This window comes from Microcaecilia unicolor, chromosome 5, assembly GCF_901765095.1.
Source record: "Microcaecilia unicolor chromosome 5, aMicUni1.1, whole genome shotgun sequence".
Taxonomy (NCBI): domain Eukaryota; kingdom Metazoa; phylum Chordata; class Amphibia; order Gymnophiona; family Siphonopidae; genus Microcaecilia; species Microcaecilia unicolor.
Genome location: NC_044035.1, coordinates 183,907,391 through 183,927,305, shown reverse-complemented (window position 1 = coordinate 183,927,305; position 19,915 = coordinate 183,907,391). Strand labels below are relative to the sequence as shown.

Here is a 19,915-nt window from a genome sequence, read left to right as displayed (position 1 = left end):
CCCAAAACTGTCTGTTAACATATTTTATTGCGTATTTTGTGGACATTGTAATGTAGCATACTATGCCATACTTTGTATTGTTGTTTGAATATTTTTACTGCTGTAATTGTCTATTCCCTATTCATGCTGTAAACTGCCTTGAGTGAATTCCTTCAAAAAGTTGGTAAATAAATCCTAATCTCTCTATATAAAACGCACCTCCAACATTCTAATGAAGCCTCACTTTCCCAACGTTCTAAAGTGAGGCGGCAGAGACCACTTTTTGAACATCAGTGTTTGCCCCGCCCACGCGCTGCTGATTGGCTGTGCCTCAGGTGATGCACACAAAGTACGGTTCCACCTCCCAAACACTCACATGGACTTAGAAACCACCAAGCCTTTGAATGGGACCGGTGCTGCAGAGGAGCAGGAGTGGGACAGCGAAGAAAATGCAGCGGCATTCAGGAAAAAAAAAACAAACACACACGAGTCTCGCCCCTTCCTGAGGAGGGGGTAGCTACCAGCACGGGGACCAACCGCGAGGAAAGCGCGGACGAAGAACGCCACTAAACAACCACTACATCGCGGACCTTACTCTGCAAGCTGTTCATGCGGTGAGTCTCCAAGCCGGCGTTCAGTGCCTACAACAGATACTTCCAAACACATGCGCCCTCAGCCCCGCCCCCCCTACAGAACGCCACCCACATTCCACACTAAAACCAAACCAACCCCCCCCCCCCAAAAAAAAAACACCCAAACGGAAACCTCCGGCGCCCAACCCCCCCCTAAAAAAAACGGATCACAGCCCACCTGAGTGCCCAGCTGAAATCAGTGCCTACAAGGAGACCTCCAGACACATGTGCCCTCAGCCCCTTCCCCCCCTACAGAACACCACCCACATTCCACACTCGAAAAAAACCCATATCTACTCCTACTGCCTGCCTGCAACGGATCCCTCTGGTTTCAACAAAAATACAAGTGCCTACAAATACCACATCAGAGTGCCCTGCTGAATTAAGATTACTGTTTCACACTCACACGCAGAGAATCACCCCCTACCAGCCACAAAAAAAAACCCACATCTAATATGGACAATCAGCATCACTCACTAACACACATACATACAACCAAACTGCCCACCACCCAAAATGCCACACACTGCCATGGACAGACAACATCTTGCTTTCACACTCATACACACACACTCCCTCCCCCAAACTCCTTAATACAAAAACTGAAACAGTAAAAACCTATATCTCTCACTTACAAACACCCACAGACTCCCATAATCCCCCCCAAAAACACAAACACTCATACAGAACAACCCTACCCCACAAACACCCCCCTACAAACACCCCCCCACAAAATGGCACACACACCCACAGACACCCACAACCCCCCTCAAAACCACAAACACTCATACAGAACAACGCTACCCTACCCCACAAACACCCCTCCCCCCCCCAAAAAATAGCATACACCCATAGACCCCCACAACCCCCCCTCAAAACCACAAACACTCATACAGACTTTACAACTTAAAAAAAAAAACTCTTTTCCTTTTTAAAAAAAAATATATCCCTTAATATCAAACAGAAAAGAAAAAAAAAACAAAAAAAAACACATGCTAGCCCCCGTTTCATTTGTTTTGGAAACGGGCCTTTTTTACTAGTAAATAAATAAATGTTTCAGAATGGTGGAGTTATCTTTGTGTTATAAGGAAATATGAAGCAGCCTGAGGGCCTTGTTTACTAAGCTGCTCTGTAGGCGCACTAGCATTAGTGTGTGCAAAGTTTTAGCACACGCTAAAAATGATAGCACACCTTAGTAAACCGGGCCCTTAGCCTTTGAACTCCATAACGTGAGAAATATATATATATATATATATATATATATATATATATATATATATATATATCTACTATAATAATTTGCACCTCCAACGTTCTGAAGCTCTCGGTTCGTAATGTCTGAAGCCTTCCAGTGACATCACCGTGTTGCCAGGGAAACCGCGACCCGACTGAAGCCTTCCGGTGACGTCACCGTGTTGCCTGGGAAACCGCGACGTGTCTCAAGCACCTGGCACCAACGGACTCAAACAGAAAAGCTGCAACAGCTGAGGCACGCTGCGAGGAAGGGAAATTCACCTCATTCCAGCCCCTCCATCTGGACATTTCTCGCTTACAGAGACGGCTGGTGAGAGAGAGCATGCGCCCACCGGCTGGGACACACTCACACACACATCCTTACCGTGTGCAGCTCTCTGCCGACTACACTGACACAGACACACAACTCCAACTCTCTCAGCGCCTGGCACCAGCAGCTCCCGACGTCACGGGAAACCCACCTCAATAGCATACTAACATACAGCCTATCGCACACATACTCTCTCACACTCTCTCTGTCTCACACACACTCTCTCTCTCACACACACTGTATCTGTGTGAAACACACTCTCTCTCACACTCACTGTCTCACATACGCACTCGCACACACTCTCATTCTCACACACACACACTCTCTCTCTCACAGACACACTCACACCCTGTCACACTCTCTGTGTCACATACTAACACTGATGTGGGATCCCAATCCCCCCCCCCCCCCCCGTCAATCTCACACACACACACTGATGCAAGACATGGATACATGCACACTCACTCTCTCTCTCTCTGTATCACACACTCAATCACTGACACCCCCCCCCCCCCCAGCAATGCTGATCCTTACCGTGTGCAGCTCTCTGCCGACTACACTGGCACAGACACAAAACTCCAACTCTCTCAGCGCCCAGCACCAACGGCTCCTGACGTCACGGGAAACCCGCCTTCATAGCCTACCAACCACCGGGCTGGTTCGAGATGGCTGTCATGGCTGACAGCATCCATTGGTTCAACGTACCGCCACTCACTGGTAGTAAGCCACCCCCTCCCCATAGAGCTTTAATTCACAAGTGCACGGAGTGGCCCTCCCCTTCATCGACACCTGCACCGAGCACTGATTAGTTAGTTTGCGAAAAGCAATCACTGCATCCTTTTGCCCTTCAGCTTTCTGATTGGTTGTCCGGGCCAGACTAGGCTGCCAAGCTCCAGGAGGGGGTCCTGAGACCTGAGAGGGGGGCAGAGGGGAGGAGGGAGAGGAGGGGGAGAAGGGGGAGGGGATGGGGTGGGGGTCCTGAGACCAGAGAGGGAGGGGCGGGAGGTATCTCTGTCACAAACACACTCTCTCTCTTTCACTGTCACACACTGTCTCTCAAAAAATTTAATAAAATCTGCATACTGTTTCCCTATTACAAAAAACTATACATACAACTCACTGACAAACACAAGGAAAGTAAACAACAGAAATACATAACACAAAACACATATCATTCTCATGCATCACATCTCTCTATATAAAACGCACCTCCAACGTTCTAATGAAGCCTCCACAAGTCCCAACATTCTAAATCCGTGGTGATGTAGATCAAATTTTGCCCATGAGTGTTCGCCCCACCCTCGCATCCAACGTGATGATGTCGAGGGCGGAGCGCTGACAATCAACGAATCACATCGCTGGCAGCCATGTGAGGAGTTGCAGTGCGAGTGGGAGAGGGGAGGAGAGACAGACACTGGAGGGCTGCAGGGCCGTTGGCGAACAGGGAGTCAGCTGTTCGGCGAGAAGGGGGTTTGGCGACGCTGTTGCGGGGCCCAGCAAGACCAGAGCGGCGATTTCAGCAGCCGCGTTGGGGAGGTGGTTTGGAGAAGAGGGCTGCAGGGCCGTCGGGGAAGAGGGAGTCAGCTGTTCGGTGGAAAGGAGGAAAGCAGCCTGAAAGGGGGAGGAACGGAGCGAGCAAGCCTGAACGGGGGAGGGAGGGAGGCAGGCAGGCAGCCTGAATGTTGGAAGGAGGGAGCCAGCCAGCCAGCCAGCCTGAATGTGGGAGGGAGGGAGCCAGGGAGCCAGCTGGAACATGGCAATGGGAGGGGGGCCATGACCCTGAAAGGCGGAAGGAGGGGGGCCACGACCCTGAAGCTGGGAGGGTAAGGGGATGAAAAAGGGGAGGGGGATGGGAAGGAAAGGGGGAAGGAGGGCGGGAGACGGAGGGGGCGCTCCTGTCGCACACTCTCATTCTTTCTCTCACACACACTCTCATTCTCACACACACACTCTCACACCGACAGCCTCACTCTGTCACACACACACACACACACACACACATTCACTCTGTCTCTCTCTCTCACACAGTCACTCGCACACACACTCGCTCAAACATACACACTATGATGAAAACCTTGCTAGCGCCCGTTTCATTGGTCTCAGAAACGGGCCTTTTTTACTAGTTAGTCATAAAACACTCTTGGAAATTATTCATTAGCATCACAGCAAATATCTATTTAAAAAAAACCTTAAAAACATTCATGGCAAAATGAGATTACCTTGCTAGCGCCCTTTTCATTTCTAACAGAAACAGGCCTTTTTCTCTAGTATATACAGTATATATATATATAGCTTTTTCACAAAATAGCAAAAGTGAAATACATAGCTTATGTCCCCTTTAGAAAGGAAATCTTTGGGAATCAATGGTGTGACTATACTTGTGTGAGTGTGTGTGTGTGTGCTAATACTGCAGGCCCTTCCTAATAAGGACCACCAATTTGTTTGTGAATGTTCTTTCTTTGTATAGGTTCTCAGGTTATCTAGAACCAATTTCTAAGAATAATATGCCCCTAAAACACAGATACCACTTGACTCTTTTGTACAGATGTAGCCTTCTAACTTTATCTTAATAACAACTTTTAGAGGCTATTTTCATATATATTGACAGCAGTATCCTTTGTAATAATTGGAAGCGTCAAACCAACAAAAAGAGAGTCCAAATCTCCCGCAAAAAACACAAAACAACAAAGAGAGCGGAAGAGAACCAAAATAGACCAAACAACCACAAAGGGTAAGAGCACCAAAAAGGTTTTATTAGGACCCAACACGGTCCATGTTTCAGCCAAACGGCCTTCTTCAGAGGTCTTCAAATTGCTCGATTTCGGACAGCACCAGCGTTTATGCTTTTTCTCCATGCATATTCTGGAGGAACATCCGTATACATATAGTAACATAGTAACATAGTAGATGGCAGAAAAAGACCTGCATGGTCCATCCAGTCTGCCCAACAAGATAAACTCACATGTGCCATTTTTGTGTATACCTTACCTTGATTTGTACTTGTCTTTTTCAGGGCACAGACCGTATAAGTCTGCCCAGCACTATCCCCGCCCCCCAACCACCTACCCCGCCTCCCACCACCGGCTCTGGCAAAGACCGTATAAGTCTGCCCAGCACTATCCCCACCTCCCAACCACCAGCCCCGGCACAGACCTTATAAGTCTGAAGACCCCTGAAGAAGGCCGTTTGACCGAAACATGGACCGTGTTGGGTCCTAATAAAACTTTTTTGGTGCTCTTACCCTTTGTGGTTGTTGTCTGGTCTATTTTGGTTCTCTTCCGCTCTCTTTGTTGTTTACTAATTGGAAGCACCATAAGTAATGCCAAACTGGGAAAAGACCAAGGGTCCATTGAGCCCAGCATCCTGTCCACGACAGCGGCCAATCCAGGCCAAGGGCACCTGGCAAGCTTCCCAAACGTACAAACATTCTATACATGTTATTCCTGGAATTGTGGATTTTTCCCAAGTCCATTTAGTATTGTTTTATGGACTTGTCCTTTAGGAAACCGTCTAACCCCTATTTAAACTCTGCCAAGCTAACCACCTTCACCACGTTCTCCGGCAACAAATTCCAGAGTTTAATTATGCATTGGGTGAAGAAATATTTTCTCCGATTTGTTTTAAATTTACTACACTGTAGTTTCATCGCATGCCCCCTAGTCCTAGTATTTTTGGAAAGCGTGAACAGACGCTTCACATCCACCTGTTCCACTCCACTCATTATTTTATATACCTCTATCATGTCTCCCCTCAGCCGTCTCTTCTCCAAGCTGAAAAGCCCTAGCCTCCTTAGTCTTTCTTCATAAGGAAGTCATCCCATCCCCACTATCATTTTAGTCGCCCTTTGCTGCACCTTTTCCAATTCTACTATATCTTTCTAGAGAGCGGCGACCAGAATTGAACACAATACTCAAGGTGCGGTCGCACCATGGAGCGATACAACGGCATTATAACATCCTCACACCTGTTTCCCATACCTTTCCTAATAATACCCAACATTCTATTCGCTTTCCTAGCCGCCGCAGCAGCCGCACACTGAGCAGAAGGTTTCAGTGTATTATTGACGACGACACCCAGATCCCTTTCTTGGTCCGTAACTCCTAACATGGAACCTTGCATGACATAGCTATAATTCGGGTTCTTTTTTCCCACATGCATCACCTTGCACTTGCTCACATTAAACATCATCTGCCATTTAGCTGCCCAGTCTCCCAGTCTAGTAAGGTCCTTCTGTAATTTTTCACAATCCTCTCGCGAGTTAACAACTTTGAATAACTTTGTGTCATCAGCAAATTTAATTACCTCGCTAGTTACTCCCATCTCTAAATCATTTATAAATATATTAAAAAGCAGCAGTCCTAGCACTGACCCCTGAGGAACCCCACTAACTACCCTTCTCCATTGTGAATACTGCCCATTTAACCCCACTTTCTGTTTCCTATCCTTCAACCAGTTTTTAATCCACAATAGGACATTTCCTCCTATCCCATGACCCTCCAATTTCCTCTGTAGCCTTTCATGAGGTACCTTGTCAAACTGCTTTTGAAAATCCAGATACACAATATCAACCGGCTCCCCTTTGTCCACATGTTTGTTTACTCCTTCAAAGAATTGAAGTAAATTGGTCAGGCAAGATTTCCCTACACAAAAGCCACGTTGACTTGGTCTCAGTAATCCATGTCCTTGGATGTGCTCTGTAATTTTGTTTTTAATAATAGCCTCTACCATTTTCCCCGGCACCGGTCTATAATTTCCACTGGAACCTTTTTTACCATGTTTCTGTTATTATGTTCTATTTCGTACATATATGTGTGAAAATCTCAATAAAGTTGGTCAAAAAACCCTCAAACTATTTGATTAATTGGAAATATCTGTTACTTGTTACTTATTGACTTATATGTCATGTTGAAGTTTTCTATGATCTGCCTTTGGTCTGGTTTGGTCAATAAAGATAAGTTTTAAAAAAGAATCATGGATAGAAGAAAAAAAAACAGACTGTCATAATACCATGCCATCATTTGCTACCCATTGGCAGCCCTTGAGGACTGGGAGTGAATACCAAGGGACTAGATGGTCATCTTTTGCCTATGTTGCGCTTGGCATGTCACATTGGATTAGGAATGAGTCCTCCCTGTCAAAGTTTAAAGAGGGACTTAAAATGAGGCTCTTTACTAAGGCTTACCAGTTAGGACACTGACTTGGTTACTGGATAGACTACTTTATCTCCCCTTCTAGTGTTTTCAATATGCTCTGTGCTCTTTCTACAAATTGTTACTTTGATCCTAGAAGACGGCAGAATGCACGGTCCATCCAGTCTGCCCAACAAGATAAATTCATATGTGCTACTTTTTATTTGTTTTTGTTTTGTTTTTTACTTTTCTATTAACTCCTTGCATTGCTCACGGCCTAGATGTCCATATGGCCTTTGAGAGGCACATTAAATTGCATAAATAAATTGAAAAACCATTCCAAAATTTAGTGCATTTTATTTTGCATTGCAAGCAATTTCTGATTTGTCCTTTTTGCTTGTGTTTTGCATGCCCACCTCACACTACGCACTACCCTCTAGCATGATGGTTTTACTGCTAATTTCTCTGTCCTAAAAAGCTCTTACTATATTAGAAGTAAGATTAGCTTGGGAAATTCTGGCATTAGCCAGCACATTAAAGGATAGTGCATTGACTCCTGTGTTATCTACCAAAATGACTTGGACAATGAGAAGATAATTGTCAAATGATATGTGCACTCTGTGCAGAGCTGAAATGAAAAAAAGAAAAGAACTGAGAAGAACCCCACGTAGAATGTTGCAAAACAAATGACAGTGGGAAGGTAGAGATGGCTTGAGAAGAACCAGATACACAGGTTGATCGTGAATAATAAAAATCACTTTATTTCAATACTCGCAATGACATGAAATACCCGACATGGCACTGTGTTTTGGCACGAAGTGCCTGCCTCAGGGGTCTGTTAAACATGGAATATAAATAAATTAAGAAATAAAACATCAAACATAAAATCTGTATATTCTTATATTGTAATTATTTTATATTAATCACAATATGAAAACAAAATCATAATACAAAACCTTTAAGTAAATTGTATAAACTGACATACTGTACATATATCTTGTTATATGATAAATGTTTATGTGAAAAATGTTATCGAGCCTGTGTATTTATCAGTTTTACTGGAAGGATGCCAGTGTGATGAATCTATATTTGCATTTGCATAACTTAAGGACTGATAGTCCAGAAAAATCCTTATCAACCAGGTGGAAAATGGGTGCTTTTAAAAAAAGAGATTAAGAAGTGAATAAAAAGGTGAATGGTCACAGAGGAATTATGTTAAATGGATTAGTGAATGGGCAATTGAATGAATGACAAAATGTATATCAGGCTCATTTTCAAAAGAGATAGACGTCCAAAAAGTGACATAAGTCAGCATTTGGACGTTTATCTCACAGAAACGTCCAAATCAGTATTATCAAAACCTCTTTTTGGACATCTTTCTCAGAAGGACATCCAAATCTCAAGGGGGCGTGCTAGATGTATGTTCAAGGCGGGACTTGGGTGTTCCTAAGACTTGGACGACTTTCAGCCATAATGGAACAAAACACAAACGTCCAAGGCTAAAACTTAGATGTTTTGAGCTAGACCTGTTTTTATAACAAATGGTTGCAGTGGGAATTGAGCCCACTTCCCCAGGATCAAGGTCTGCTGCACTGGCCACTAGGCTACTCCTCTGCTCCATACAAGAGGGGCCCCCAAATGTTCAGATGACCACTGGAGGGACTTGGGGATCACCTTCCCTTATTCCTCCAAATCACAAAATATTTTCCAAACAGCATTTTCAAAAGGCAAAGACAGACTTTTTTTTGTAGAAAATGACCTTTCCTGTTCTGATTTTGGACGTTTTACAAAAAATGTCCAAATTCAGACTTAGATGTCATATCCAAAAATGCCCCTTGTGCATTTGACTTGCCCAAAGTCACAAGGAGCAGCAGCAGGAATTGAACCCATGCTGCCAGGATCAAAGCCCACAGTACTAACCATTAAGCCACTCCTCCTCTGTTTTGGACATCTTGCATTTGGACGTCTTTTTTTCGAAAATGGACCAAATAAAAGGACATCTAAATCACAAAATGTCCAATTCATAAGACGTCCATAGCATTTTCGAACACAAAAGATAGTCATCCAAATTTTTCAAAAATGACCTTCTTTCCTGTTCAGAATTTGGACATCTTTGTAAAACGTCCAAATTCTGATTTAGACGTTTCTTTCGAAAATGCCCCTCTATGTGTACTAAATAATATCAATTACAGGAGACATAATGGAAGTCATAGAACAGCCAGAGAGAACAATCTTTACTAATGGTACACCTAAAGGGGGAAGGAATGGCTTTGGACAGGTCCTAATTTCTGTGAGATAACATAGCAAAAGAAAAGGTTGAAGAAAAATTAAACAAGCTCTTTTCTTACCTGACTCTGGGGAGCATCTGGATTGCGGCAGGTAGCAAAAATCTGTTCTGGGGGAGTGGGCTTCACAAGAAACTGTTTTACCAGTTCCAGGCCAATGCCACGATTGCAACCTGTTATTAAGATTGTACGAGGCATTGGTTCTGCCATTATTCTCTCTGTGCTGCTGTCTGTAGACACACAATTTCTTGATCACTCCAGCTCTGCCTCAGTTTTGATTCTGCAGTACTCTCCTCCCACCTTTCGTATAAATCATTTCCCTAAACACCCCCAGGTTAGATGAATTCCGTACTCACAATTTCTAATACAGACAATGAGCTTACAGATACTGTCCCTTGGAGGAGAACTCTCCCTCTATAGGGGTCACAGATCCTCAGAGTAAATTTTGCAAAAGCAAGTACTTCAGCATATGAGTAACCTATGAGAGAAACAGGACCATATGCAGACTCACTCATTGCAGAATCTCATTTACATAGATCAGTAGGGGCTAAAAAGCAGGGCCATGTGTGAAAAATTAGATGTTGACTGGTGGGGCCAGACAGATTGTCTTCTTCTGTAGAGCCTCAACATAAATAAATCCTGTCACTAGTTGGACTTTGCTAAAAGGAACTAGTCAATTCTGTTTAAATCAGAGCTTCCCAAACTGTGGGTCTTGACACCAAGAGACTCGAATTTGGGGTCATGAACTAGGTAGATACACCATAGGACATCATAGTCCTATGTTGTCTGGTGGTTGTGTGCTTCCTGCAGTCATTCAAATTGGGGTCACGGCCACAGAAAGATTGACAACCACTAGTTTAAATGTAATATTTATAAAGTGTCTCACTGAATTTCACAAGGGTTTTTGCACATTAGAAACTAATCTCACAGGGGAATTTTTCTCCTTGTTTGCAGTGACTCCTGTGACCTGTCACTATGCTAACCATTTTTATCATGCTTGCAAGGCCCAAAATTAAGCAAGTGCAGGTTACTGAGGAGCCAGTTTGTGCTTTGAATTGTTGTCGCCAGTTATGAAAGTTGATGCTAATGAGCAAAAAGGGAATTGACTTGTTGAGATGGTTTGTTGTTACTTAAGACTGGTAACTGGCAGTTGCATATTGCATCAGTTATAAACACAATGGTGGCTGAACCTGCTGCCATCTTTCATGTAGGAGCAGTAATAGGGTATTCAACTCAGAGTACCTCATTGACATATTCTTTGAAATGTGGTATATCAAGTCTGCGAATAAACAATAAAGGAAGACAAAACTTTGTGCTGAATTAATATATACAATTTGCATAAGCTAAAATATTTACATATATGTGATATTAAACATCATTTATCAAAATAAGTCACTGGCCAGACTAAACCAAATCAGCCCAAGCACCTATTTTGTGAAGAATCCCCACCCAAAGTAAACATACCTGCTTAGTACAGTAGTTGGGGAAAAAGGATGGGAATTTTGTGAATGATGTGATAGGGAATGATAAATGTGCACAACTGTCCATCCTGATCAGGGAGCTCTGGCAAGAATACTGTACTAAGGCTTTAAATCATTGTTTCTTGAATAGTCATCTAGAAAAGTGCTTAAACTACTAACTAGGAACTAAAATACACCTGCACACCTAGACATGCATTCACACGCACATAGCAGGCTGCCAAAATGTTCCTTCCTATACAACTGCAAGAAGAACATTCTGGGCCTCTACTCCAGAAAGATGCCAATTCTAATCTGACTAGAGTGTGGTCTATTCAAGGATAGCAGCCCAATAGAACTGAAGTTTTTACTTTTAGAGGACTCATTTTCAAAAGAGAAAAATGTCCAAAAAGTGGCATAAATCTGCATTTGGATATTTTTCCTCACAAAAACATCCAAATTGGTATTTTTGAAACCAAGTTTTAGATGTTTTAATATTAAGTCAATCAGAAGTGCGTTTGAATCACAAGGGTGTGTGTCCGGGGTGTGTTAAAGCCAGGATCTGGGCGTTTCTAACACTTGGACGTTTTTCTGCCATAATGGAACAAAACAGAAACATCCAGGGCTATAAGTTGGACGTTTTGGTCTAGACCTGTTTTATTAAAAAGTAAACCACAAAAAAGTGCCCCAAATGACCACTGGAGGGAATCAGGGATGACCTCCCCTTACTCCCTCAGTGGTCATTAACCCCCTCCCACACCCAAAAAATGTGATTAAAAACATTACTTACCAGCCTCTATGCCAGCCTCAGATGTTGTAATCAGGTCCATTAGAGCAGCATGCAGATCTCTGGAGTAGTCTAATGGTGGGTGCAAGGCACCCAGGCCCATACCTCCTCCTACCTGTAACACTTGTGGTGGAAGCTGAGAGCCCAAAAAAACTCACCAGAAACCCACTGTACCCACATAAAGGTGTTCAATTCACCCATAAGGGCTATTGTAGTGGTATACAGTTAGGAGTAGTGTTTTTTTCGGGGGGGGGGGGGGCTCAGCAGACAAGGGAGCAACGGTGAGATATGCACCTGGGAGCATTTATTTGAAGTCCACTGCAGTGCCCCTTAGGGTGCCCCATTGCTTTCCTAGGATGTCTGTGTGACCAGTCTACTAAGAATGTTGGCTCCTCCTATATCCCAATGGCTTGATTTTGTGCGTTTTTCACTTGGACTTTTTTTTTTTCGAAAATGGACCAAAAAAAACCATACAGAGCATAAAAACATCTAGCAAATAGCCATTAAAAAAAATAGACGTTTTTCTGTTTTGAAAATGGCTATATTCCCCACTTGAATTTTGGACATTTTTAGCAAAACATCCAAAGTTGGACTTAGACACCATATAAAAAATGCCCCACCAGTTCAGCAACTCCTGCTTTCTTCCTTCCCACTTCGGCATCTCTCACTCATTCCCTCGCCTCCCCCCTTCCCTCACCAAGGGTCCTTTAAACTTGCCCTGGATCCTGGATCCTTGCTAGCACTGGCAGAAGCAGTAGCCGCATCGCTGAAAAAAAAAACAGGCATTCCATGAGGCCTTCTCTCTGTCGGACCTGTGACCTCTGATTCCACTTCCTGTTTCCAGAGGGGCAAGATTGCTAGAGGTAAGGCCATGCGGACTGCCCACAGGCAGCCTGTTTTCAGCACTGGTGCTGCTGCCAGTACCAGTGCCAATGCCAGCACCATGGGCGTAGTTTGGTAATGAGGAGTAGATGGAAGGAAATAGAAGGCTAGGAAAGGAGTGAGATGGGAAATGGGAGAGCTAGGGACTGAGAGGAGATGGAAAATTGATAGCTGAAAATTAAAAAGAAGGATGAGAGAGAGAAAGTGAACTTTCAGTGGACAGAGGCAGAAAAGGACAAAAAGGGAGGAAATAGTTGGAAGGGGAGAATCACAGGTGTAGAGAGGGAATGGAACAAGAGAGAAGACAGGAAAAAATAAAAATGGACGGCAGACACTGGAAAGAGAATTAGCAGAAGACAGACAAGAAAGCAGGAAAAGAGAAACTGGAACCAAGAAGATGGAAAAAAACAAATTGTCTAGACAACAAGGTTAGAAAAAAGTGTTTTATTTTGAATTTATTAACTGGAATATGTTAGCTTTGGGATACGTGCATCATAGATGTTTTTTGTATTGTATTCTGTGGCATAACCCAGGTGGCTGATTTGGGGGAGGGTGAGGGCTTGACCCTAAAATGGGTGGGTACCAAACTTTTCCCCCACCCAAATGCAATATATAACTGCTTGAGCTGGCGGGAATCCCCAAAGTCCCGTCAACTGAAGACTTCCTCCTCCAGTCTGGCAGCCAGGAAATCTCCAAGCTCTGCAACTGGTGGCAGCATCCCCAAATTGCCACTGCCTCCCTACTATCATACATGTTCAGATTTCATGAATGTGTGAAAAATGAACAGGTGGGAGGGGGACAGCAGCAGCTCTCAAATACTGCTGCTAGCCACAGAGCTTGGAGAGTTCTGGTCACTGGACCTGAGGAGGGGAAGGAGATGGTTATCAGCTAGTGAGGCTTGGGAAGACCCACCAGCCACCGTGTTACGTCTGTGCTCACCTCGCCCTCTGGTGGCCAGAGCCGGTGGCTGCTGTGGACTGTCACCCGTTCCAGACTTTGGCCCAGTCCGGTCCGAATCTTCCAGGCTGCCGGATTTGTCTGTCTTGTTTGACCCTGCACAGCTCCCGTAGTGGCCTGGTGATTGCTGAGCTGAGCCTCAGTTGCTGCTGGGCTTATTAGCCATTTGGCGACTCTCTGCCTTTGCATCATCTAAGGCCCTGGTATGTTGGTGCTTGTTGCACTTCAGCCTGAGTTTGTTTCCTGGTTCTAGTTTCTTGCCTGAAGTTCTTGCCTGTTTCTAGTTAGTCTATGTTTAGTTTAGGGTTTGCTTGTTTCTTAGTCTTGCTCCTTGTTTGGAGTTCTTTGTGTAGTGCTCAGGTTTCTGTGTTGTCTGTCTTCAGTGGCTGCTTGCAGCTTTTAGTTCTTTCCCTTGTTTGTCAGTGTTTGTTTCCTGCTTTTGTGGCTGCTTGTAGTTTCCAGTTTCTGTCCCCTAGCTTGTCCATTCCCTGCCTTGTGTTGTGTTGTCTATTCTACTACTACTACTACTTAACATTTCTATAGCGCTGCCAGGGTTACGCAGCGCTGTACAAGTTTAACATGGGGAAGGACAGTCCCTGCTCAAGAGAGCTTCCAATCTAAAGGTTACAAACTATGTAGTCAGTGTAGGTAGCATGAATGGGGAAGGTGGTTAGGCGCCAAAAGCAAGGGAGAAGAGATGGGCCTTAAGTAAGGACTTGAAGATGGGCAGGACTTGGCGTATGGGCTCAGGAAGTCTGTTCCAGGCATAAGGTGATGCGAGGCAGAAGGGGCGGAGTCTGGAGTTAGCGGTGTTGGAGAAGGGTACAGATAGGAGTGATTTGTCCTGAGAGCGGAGGTTACGGGCGGGAACATACGGGGAGAGGAGGGTAGAGAGGTAATGGGGGGCTGCAGATTGAGTGCATTTGAAGGTCAATAGGAGAAGCTTGAACTGAATACGGTAGCGGATAGGTACATAAGTACATAAGTAATGCCATACTGGGAAAAGACCAAGGGTCCATCGAGCCCAGCATCCTGTCCACGACAGCGGCCAATCCAGGCCAAGGGCACCTGGCAAGCTTCCCAAATGTACAAACATTCTATACATGTTATTCCTGGAATTGTGGAGTTTTCCAAGTCCGTTTAGTAGCGGTTTATGGACTTGTCCTTTAGGAAACCGTCCAACCCCTTTTTAAACTCTGCTATAAGTACATAAGTAGCCAGTGAAGTGACTTGAGGAGAGGGGTGATATGAGAGTATCGGTTCACGCAGTAGATAAGACGTGCGGCGGAATTTTGGACAGCTTGAAGGGGGGATAGATGGCTAAGCAGAAGGCCAGCGAGAAGAAGGTTGCAATAGTCAAGACAAGAGGTAACGAGCGAGTGGACGAGGGTTCGGGTGGTCTGTTCAGAGAGGAATGGGCGAATTTTGCTAATATTATAGAGGAAGAAGCGACAGCAGTCTGCTGGATATGGGCAGAGAAGGAGAGGGAGGAGTCGAAGATGACTCCAAGATTGCGGGCTGAAGAGACGGGGAGGATGAGGGCGTTGTCAACAGAGACGGCAAGTGGGGGAAGAGGAGAAGAGGGTTTGGGTGGAAAGACAAGGAGCTCAGTCTTTGCCATGTTCAGTTTCAGATGCCGGTTGGACATCCAGGCAGCGATGTCTGAGAGGCAGGCCGAAACTCTGGCCTGGGTTTCGACTGTGATGTCGGGAGTGGAGAGATAAAGCTGGGTGTCATCAGCATAGAGACGGTACTGGAAACCATGTGATGAGATCAGCGAGCCCAGGGAAGAGGTGTAGATCGAGAAAAGAAGCGGTCCAAGGACAGATCCTTGGGGAACCCCAACAGAGAGCGGGATGGGGGTGGAAGAAGAGCCATTAGAAAATACTCGGAAGGTGCGTTGGGAAAGATAAGAAGAGAACCAGGAGAGGACGGAGCCCTGGAACCCGAATGAGGACAGTGTGTCAAGAAGTAAATTATGAATGACGGTGTCAAAGGCGGCAGATAGGTCGAGGAGGATGAGGATGGAATAGTGTCCCTTGGATTTGGCAAGGAACAGGTCATTGCAGACTTTAGAGAGTGCTGTTTCTGTCGAGTGTAGTGGGCGAAAGCCGGATTGAAGCGGATCCAGGACAGCCTGAGAGGAGAGGAAATCAAGGCAGCGGCTGTGGACAGCGCGTTCAAGTAATTTGGAGAGGAAGGGTAGAAGAGAGATAGGGCGGTAGTTGGAGGGACAGGTGGGGTCAAGTGAAGGTTTTTTGAGAAGCACTGCGTGCTTGAAGGTGTCAGGGACAGTAGCAGTGGAGAGAGAGAGGTTGAGGATGTGACAGATTGAGGGGATAACTGTAGGAGAGATGTTGTTAAGCAGATAGGTGGGAATGGGATCAGAGGAACAGGTGGTGCACTTAGAGGAAGAAAGAAGGCGAGCAGTGTCCTCTTCGGTGATTTCAGGGAAGGAGGACAGGTTAGGTTGGTTGAGGGAGTGGGTTAAGAAGTCACAGGGAGGAGAAGGCTTGGAAGCGAGTTCAAGGTTTATCTTCTGCACTTTATCGCGGAAGTAGTCAGCTAGTGTTTGAGGAGAGAGTGAGGGGGGGGGTGGGAGCGGAGGGTACTTTAAGTAGGGAGTTGAGGGTGGCGAAGAAGCGACGAGGGTTGGAGCCAAGAGAATTGGTTAATTGAGAATAATATTCCTGTTTGGCAAGGAATAGGGAGGACTGGAAGGAGGACAGCATGAATTTGTAATGGGTGAAGTCTGACTCTGACAGGGTGCGAGATTTCCTCCAGAGTCGTTCAGCAGAACAGGTGCAGGAGCGAAGGTAATGGATGCAAGGGGTTAACCAGGGCTGAGGATTGATGCGCTTAGTGGGGCGAGAGACAGATGGTGCTAGGGTATCCAGAGCAGTGGAGAGAATTTCATTGTAGGTAGAAACAGCCTTGTCGACGGATTCAGAAGACAAGATGGAAGGGAAGCGATTGGAGATGTGAGAAGATAGGGTAGGGGGGTCGACGGCTTGGAGATTCCTGAAAGCAGTGGTTGTAGTTGGGCGAGGTTGAGGGGGGGTGATGAAGTGAGAGGGTGATTAGGTGATGATCTGAGATTGGAAGGACTGAGGTGCAGAAGTTGGAAGGTGAGCAGGAAGAGAAGAGAACGAGGTCGAGACAATGGCCATTATGGTGAGTAGGGGTGGTAGCGCAGAGTTGGAGGTTAAAGGAGGATGTCAAAGTGAGGAATTTAGAAGCATAGGAGTTGGATGGGTTGTCAACGTGAATATTAAAATCACCAAGAATGAGGGATGGAGAGGAGGGATCAAGAAAGACGGTGAGCCAGGCGTCGAAGTCAGTAAGGAATGAAGAGAGGGGCTTCTCAGGGGGGCGGTAGATGACTGCAACTCTGAGTGGTGTCGGGTAGAATAGACGGATGGCATGAGTTTCAAAGGATGAGAAGCAGTGAGACTGTGGCAGGAGGAGGGGTTGGAAACTACAGGAGGGTGAGAGAAGAAATCCAACGCCTCCACCGCGTGCATCTGGGCGGGAAGTGTGGGAGAAAAGGTATCCTCCATGGCATAGGGCTGCGATTGAGGCAGTGTCGTTAGGGGTTATCCAAGTTTCAGTTAAAGCGAGCAGTTGATGGGAACGGGAGATGAATAAATCGTGGGTGAAGGAGATTTTGTTGCATACTGAGTGGGCATTCCATAGGGCACACGAGAAGGGGAGGGAAGCGGGGGGGGGGAGAAGGGGAATAGAGATGAGATTGGAGGCATTCTGGGATTGGTTACGTGGAGATGGAGAGGAGAGGTGAGAGGAACCTGGATTGGGATTGATGTCACCTGCGGAAAGTAGGAGAAGGAGTAGGAGAGTGCGGAGGAGGGTGGGGGAGGAGGGTCGACAAAGATGACGAAGACGGGATGTGCTGAGGAGGAATGGGGATGGGTTAATGGTGGGGAGGAAGTGTAGAAGGTTGAGAGCTAGGAATGATGAGGGGGGCAGGAGAGCTGGGGAGGTGGTGGGAGGTGGGGGGAGGTAGGGTAGGGGAGTAATGAGCAGTACGGGAGGGGACCAGGGTGGGCAATGAGTTCCTGAGGCAGACAGTGGAAGGGGAGGGGGGAAGATGTTAGGAAGGGACAGGGCGATGAAGAGAATGTGTATAGGGGCCATATATAGGGCTAAGGTGGATGTGGATAGATGTGAAGTGGGTGAGGTGATAGGAGTAGAGGAGGAAGGCAGGAAGGCTAGGACTGGGACAGCAGTCCTATATGTACAACTTAAGGTAGCAACTTGAGGATTTAAACATTAGCATTAAAGCAGTTAAATCAATAATTAATATGCATCAGAGGTATGTCGAGGTAACAACTTGAGGATTTAAACATTAGCATAAAGCAGTTCAATCAATAGTTAAAGTAGAAACAATGAGATGCAGCTAAGCCTAAATGTTAAATGCAGTTCAATTAACAATTAAAGTAGATAACAGTGAGATGCAGCTAAACCTAAATGCTAGCAATATAGCAGATTGTAAAGCGGCAATTAATAAGGCAGATAAAACAAGGATTTGCAGTGAGGTGCAGTTAAGCCTCAAAGTCTACAATATTGCAGAATTTAAATAGCAATTAGGTAGTAGAATTTCAACAAGATACAGGGCAGTAGGATTTTAGGTAGCGACTTGAGACAATGAAACAGATGACTGGGACAGGCAGGAATAAGCTGGATCCAACGGGCTGGGACAAGCTAGAGCAGGTAGCTGGAATAAGCTGGATCCGACGGACTGGGACAAGCCGGAGCAGGGAGCTGGAACAAGCCGGAGCAGGGAGCTGGAACAAGCTGGAACGTGCAGGGAGAGGCTGGAGTAGGTGGACAGGAACAAGCTGGATCAGGCGGGCTGGTACTGCTGAAACAGAAGGACTGGAGCAACAGGGGGAAGCTGAGCAGGCGGGTTGGAATAAGCTGGATCAGGCGGGCTGGAGGAAGCTGGAGCAGATGTCTGGCACAACAGGGAGGAGCTGGATCAGGCGGACTGGAACAGGCTGGTGCAGATGGACTGGGACGAGCTGGGTGAGCTGGGTCAGGCGGGCTGGAACAAGCTGGAGCAGATGGCTGGAACAAACATGGAGAAGCTGGGAGAAGCTGGAACCGATGGACTACGGCTGGAACAAGCAGGGAGAAGCTGGAATCGACAGACTGCAGTAAGCTGGAGCAGGTAGTAGGCGGGTTCGAGCAAGCTGGAGTAGATGGCTGGTATAAGCTGCGGCTGGAGTGAGCAGGGAGAAGCTGGGTACGACGGACTGCGGCAAGCTGGAGCAGGTAGCTGGAACAAGCAGGGAGAGGCAGGAGCCGATAGCAGGAACAAACAGAGAAAAGTTGGATCCGACGGACTGCGGCTGGGCGGCAGGACTGGAGCGAGCTGGAGCTGGCTGGATCAGGTGGACTGGAACAAGATGGGGCAGAGGAAAGCTGGGCAGCAGGGCTGAAACACTCTGGAACAAGCAGGACTGGAGCGAGCTGGCTGGATCAGGTGGACTGGAACAAGATGGGGCAGAGGAGAGCTGGGCAGCAGCAGGGACGAAACACTCAGGAACAAGCTGGATCAGCTAGGCAGCAGGGCCGAAACACTCCGGAACAAGCTGGATCAGGTGGGCTGGAACAGAGGAGGGCTGAGCAGCAGGACCAGAACACGCAGGAAAAAGACGGATTGGAATGATCTGTGGCAGAAAACCTGAATCACCTTAGTCTTGGCAGTCAAAGGAGATCCGTTCCACCATGCTAGCCCGCCGTCTGGACCTGGATGAGTGGTGCTGGCTGGCGATGGAGTCCTAGCCCAGTTTCCTGCCTTGCTGCCCATGTTTATTCCTTTTCCCTCTGACCCTCGGTCCCTGTGCTGCCTAGCTGTTATCCAGTCCTGCCCTGTCCTATAAGTCCTGCCGGCCGCCAGCAGCCAGGGGCTCAGCTCCTGGTGAAAGGTGGCCATGTGCAGGTGAAGCCTAGCTCTTTATCAGACTTCTGCCTTGCCTCTGGGGTGGGGTGGTTTTGCCTGCCGCCCCTCGGCAGTGGCCCAAGGGCTCACAACCTAGTTTCCAACTTTGAGAACGTGACACACAGCAAGGGAGATATTAATTTTGGGAGGTCTAAGTCCTCTCTCCCCCCTTCATGGTTATGCCACTGATTGTGTTCAGTACAAAAAGAAGTGCATTTCTACTTTTGTTTCTCCAGGGTTGCAGTACTTGCCGAATTTAACTTCTTGGGGTTTTAGTT

General features: G+C 46.3%; 1 protein-coding gene across 3 annotated transcripts in view; it reads right to left on the bottom strand.

Moving 5' to 3' along the window:
* LOC115470456 (C-factor-like) overlaps positions 1 to 19,915 on the bottom strand; it is a 150,062-nt gene that overhangs the window by 33,657 nt on the left and 96,490 nt on the right. The window contains exon 1 of one of the 3 annotated variants that reach the window (XM_030203648.1): positions 9,653 to 9,799. The exons of the other annotated variants lie outside the window; for them this stretch is intronic. Within the exon in view, the coding sequence (XP_030059508.1) occupies positions 9,653 to 9,799 (147 nt within the window). Of the gene's footprint in view, positions 1 to 9,652; positions 9,800 to 19,915 lie in introns of those variants that run through there. 3 annotated transcript variants of the gene reach the window in all.